This window comes from Gymnoscopelus braueri (genome assembly GCF_963280865.1).
Source record: "Gymnoscopelus braueri genome assembly, chromosome: 3".
In the NCBI taxonomy this organism is placed as follows: Eukaryota; Metazoa; Chordata; class Actinopteri; order Myctophiformes; family Myctophidae; genus Gymnoscopelus; species Gymnoscopelus braueri.
Window position 1 is genome coordinate 28,210,543 of NC_137612.1, and position 4,543 is coordinate 28,215,085.

At 46.3% G+C, this 4,543-nt stretch overlaps 1 protein-coding gene across 1 annotated transcript in view; it reads left to right on the plus strand.

Annotated features, from left to right (window-relative positions):
- gdf5 (growth differentiation factor 5) overlaps positions 1–3,111 on the plus strand; it is a 14,051-nt gene extending 10,940 nt beyond the window's left edge. The window contains exon 2 of the mRNA XM_080424379.1: positions 1–3,111. This exon is cut by the window's left edge and continues 97 nt beyond it. Coding sequence (XP_080280505.1) covers positions 1–946 — 946 coding nt within the window. The 3' untranslated portion in view covers positions 947–3,111.
- The last annotated feature ends 1,432 nt before the right edge of the window (positions 3,112–4,543 follow it).

The following is a 4,543-nucleotide window of genomic DNA, read 5'->3' on the forward strand; positions in this document are numbered from 1 at the left end:
GAGGAAGCGCCTGTCTGATCCCCGCAGAGCTTCCAGCTCAGCCCAGGGAGCATCCGTGGCCGGCGGGGGTGGCGGTGGTGGTGGCTGTGGCGGAGGCCTTTCGCCCTGCCTGAAGCTGTACGCCTGTGCTTCAGGTAAACAGAAGCCAGCTCTCCTCCAGATGAGACCCTTGGAGGACGTAAGCGGAGGAAGAATCGGCAGCAAGTGGGAGGTGTTTGACATCTGGAAGGTCTTGAAGGGCCTGAGGAGCCAGCGTTCCCAGCAGCTGTGCTTTGAGCTGGAAGCTGTGGAGCAGCATCATCAGCGTGGGGGGTCATCCTCGCCTCGCCCCGTGGATCTGCGGGCGATGGGCTTCTCCCGTCCCGGACGTCCCAACAAGGAGAAGGCCTTCCTGCTGGTGTTCGGCCGCACCAAGAAGCGCGACCTGTTCTACAACGAGATCAAGGCGCGCTCGGGCCACGACAACAAGACCGTCTACGAGTACCTGTTCACGCAGAGGCGCATGCGGCGGGCCCCGGCGGCGAGGGTCAAGAAACTTCCGTCCCAGCAGCAGCCGCAGCAGCAACAACCCCAGCAACAGCACTCCCTTATGCCCCCGCCACACCAGCAAGGGGTGAAGCTGCAGTCCAGGCTGCGGTGCCACCGCCGAGCGCTCCACGTCAACTTCAAGGAGATGGGCTGGGATGACTGGATCATTGCACCGCTAGAGTACGAGGCCTTCCACTGCGACGGAGCCTGTGACTTCCCGATCCGCTCGCACCTGGAGCCCACCAACCATGCCATCATCCAGACCCTCATGAACTCTATGGACCCAGACTCATCCCCGCCCACCTGCTGCGTCCCGACACGACTCAGCCCGATCAGCATCCTCTACATCGACTCGGCCAATAATGTGGTGTACAAGCAGTATGAGGACATGGTGGTTGAGTCCTGCGGTTGCAGGTAGCGGCGGAGAGGGGGACCGAGAGGATTAGATGAAGGAAGAGAGAGAGTAGGGAAAGCAGGGGCGAGACACAGAAAGGCAGGAGGGACAAATGATGGGGAGAAGGATCGGCCTAAAGACAGAGAGAAGGGAGGGGATAGCAACATAGAGATGATGAGGTGAATGGAGAGAGAGAGAGAGAGAGAGAGAGAGAGAGAGAGAGAGAGAGAGAGAGAGAGAGAGAGAGATGAGGAGTAAGAAAGGGGATAGAGAGCAACAAGAAAGAGGGATATGAGGGAAGAGATAATATTGCTGCCTGTTTAAAGACAGACAGATGTAGACACAATCACTGAGGAAAATATGAAGACTGCAAAAAATAGTAGAAGAGACTTCACTTCTTCTGACTTTGACGAGGACCAAACCAAAGACTTCCCACTCTTAAGCAAGTAACCAAACATTTATCTGGTCTGTTACGTAAGTGGACTAAAGACTACATACCAAAGATTGCTGTGCACTGTTATACAGGAAACAGAGACAGACCTGTCAGGAGATCATGGGAGAGACAATGCGTTCTTAAAAATTCCCTCCTCCACTCTTGGTTGATTTATAACCTATATCTGAAAAATGCATATAAGTGATGAGGATGTTTGAGTTTTCTATGCAATTGAGGAAAAGGCCAAACTATATCAAAAGACAGTATAGACACTTTTGAATGAAATATTCTTCTTTTTATAGACTGGAGACAGATTCCATCTTTTAACAGAATTCTATTGCCTGGTACAGTGCTCTTTTCCACTTCAGAATCAAAATTGTGTGTAGTATCGCCGCATTTGTGTAAAAATGTTTTGTGTAGAAATATTATTTGAAACTAGTCAAATGATGCCCCAAAATGCCCTTTTTAAGCACTTGTTTTTCCATTGTGCCGTTGAGCAAGGCACCTTTCCCACCTGAAACACTGCTCTGGAGGGAAACTGCACTGTAGAGTTGCCTGATCCATTCAGGCGCGCGATGAGCAGTAATTGTTTGATCCAAGGACTCTTAACCCCCCCCCCCTCCAAATAAAGCATGCAGAGAATTTTGGTTGTATAAATACAAGCCAGTGATTAAGTGCTTATCTGACCTGCTCCAAACGTGGGAAAACGGTATGAGCTACTAGCCTCTAATAACAAATGTCTGATTGATTGAGCTGTTACTGGTACTACGTAACCTTCTCCAATATGCTGTCGGTCCGAAACCTTAACCCACACAGCCCCCCCAACCCCCACCCAGGGCGCTCTAGACTAAACCATCAAAGGAATTTGTACTTTTCTCCGATGCCAAATCACTATTTCACCCAAGACTGCCCTGCCTGTGTTAAAGTTGATTTATGTGATTATGTCCAAACCCCATGTTCTCTAGAACGCCATTTTCATTGCTAAGTGAGGGTAAGGATAGCTCAAGTGGTTCATTCTCTAGTTAAACAACAACTGAGGTTTTTGTGGGTGATTGTAATGTTGAAGAAAATGTGTTGATTAACTTTTTTCTTTTAACATACTGTAAACTTTACATCATGTTAAAAATGTTTAGCAACAAATGTTTGCTTTATAGTGTATAGCATTGCTGAACATCAACAGGAATTTGCCACAAAGAATTGATGTTGGCATTTTCAAAGATGCTTACAACTTCTCATTTAACTATACTCCCCGTACAGGGGAGACAGGCATATTAATGCATAATTGTGCATTTGTGATAGTTTGACACTCCAGAAACACACCCCCCACTTCCCGTTTTGGGCCCCCAAACCCAAAGGTTTAAGACCCCCCCTGTCGGGAAGGATTAGCGTTCGGCGGAGAGAACACAGGTTCCAAGGGGAATAGAACAGAAAGACCACAAGCTTCATTGTTGCTATGTAACATATACAACAGCAGCAACAGTGTCACTGTTTGGCACGGGCCCTCCGTTCTGTCTGTGTTCCATACGGTCAGCAGCGTGCACACCTGTCTGCCTGCCCCTCGTAAAGCTCCCTGACCATTGGACGGGGCCATCTGCGCAGAGCGAATGGCTTGTTTCTCTTGGAGACGGGGTGATGTAACCATTTCCTTTAATCAAAGCTGAGGCATGCCAGTGGTATTGCCCCCTCTCTCCTTCTCCATTCTGTCTCAGAACCTAACCTGACAGGCCCAAGGCAAAGGCGGAGAGAGGTGTGCGTGCGCGTGCGCGCGCTGTGTGTGTGTGTGTGTGTGTGTGTGTGTGTGTGCGTGTGCGTGTGCGTGTGCGTGTGTGTGTGTGTGTGTGTGTGTGAGTGTGTGTGTGTTGTGTGTGTGGTGGGGTGGGGTAGGGGGGACTGCAGTGAATATAGGTGGGGTTGGGGGGTGGGGGGGGCACATAAAGAATTTTCGCTGCTAGCTTGCAAGATCCCCAAACGACAATCTTGGACTCTACAATACCAATGCAGGCCATCTGAGCAGATTTCACGGTCTGCGCTCCCAAGGAGACATATTGAGACAGACTTTTCAGAAGACAGGAGCTTGTAGGTTATCAACACAGTTTTAAGTTTACTCCAGTCTTTGCTGCTGAGATCCCAGAGAGCAAATGATTTGCACATTGGATGGCGGTTGAGTTTTGGAAGGAGTGAGGGATGTGTTACTGTATATGCAACAAATGATCCCCAGACTTGTCATATTTTTTCATAAAGTCATGCAGAAACTATGCTTTATAAATCATATTGCTGGTAGTTTTTTGTTTTGTTTTGAGTATTAGTTCTAAAGATGTAAACTTCAAATACATATTTTGTTTATCTCTATCATGGCTTTGAATTAAATTGAGAGATATGTTTTGTGAGTGATTGCCGTGGTGCAAGTGTTTTCTCTTTTCTTCCTATTCCATCTATTTTATTTTATTTATTTATTTATTTGAAATAGGGAATGCCCAACACTGATATTCATTTGACATATTGATATATTTATTTAACTGAGTTAGTGCTAGTGTCCCAAATTTCTTCTAAACTACACTATATGCAGTGTACTCAAACGTATGAAACCGTGCTGATTATGTCAGACAAAAAACCTTGTGTGTGCAAAATGTATCTTGTACTCAACAGTTTCACTGCTCAGTTCACTGGTTAAAACAATCTGGCTTGACAAACAAGTGATCTGTCAAAGATACCTCAGAGAACCAGTCACAAGATGTTTATTTGCCATTTTCATTTTGCATGTTGTAGTAACTTATTGGTGTTTGAGACAGGTAAGCACAGCATAACAGCATATACACTGATACTGTAGGCCTACATACAAACTGTATACTGTATATTGACCTCGAAATACACAATAGACTCTATGCAGTTTATCTTCGAATACACCAAAGCAATGTGATGGTACAGAGTGATAAAGGAGAGAGAAAATTAATGGGGAGTGTCCTATAAATACTCATGATACATCAATTTATAGTCTATAAGTTTACAGACACAAGTCTTAGCCTAATTTATGCTCTATCTGCAATGGTGTCGGCACGTGACACTGTTGTACAACAAAGTATAAATCAGGCTTTAATGGTATATGAAAAATGTATCAGACAGCCTCTTTTCACAACAGCACGCCTGGTCTTCAGCCTCCCAAAATGTTCATGTCTCTCCACATTTGTGCT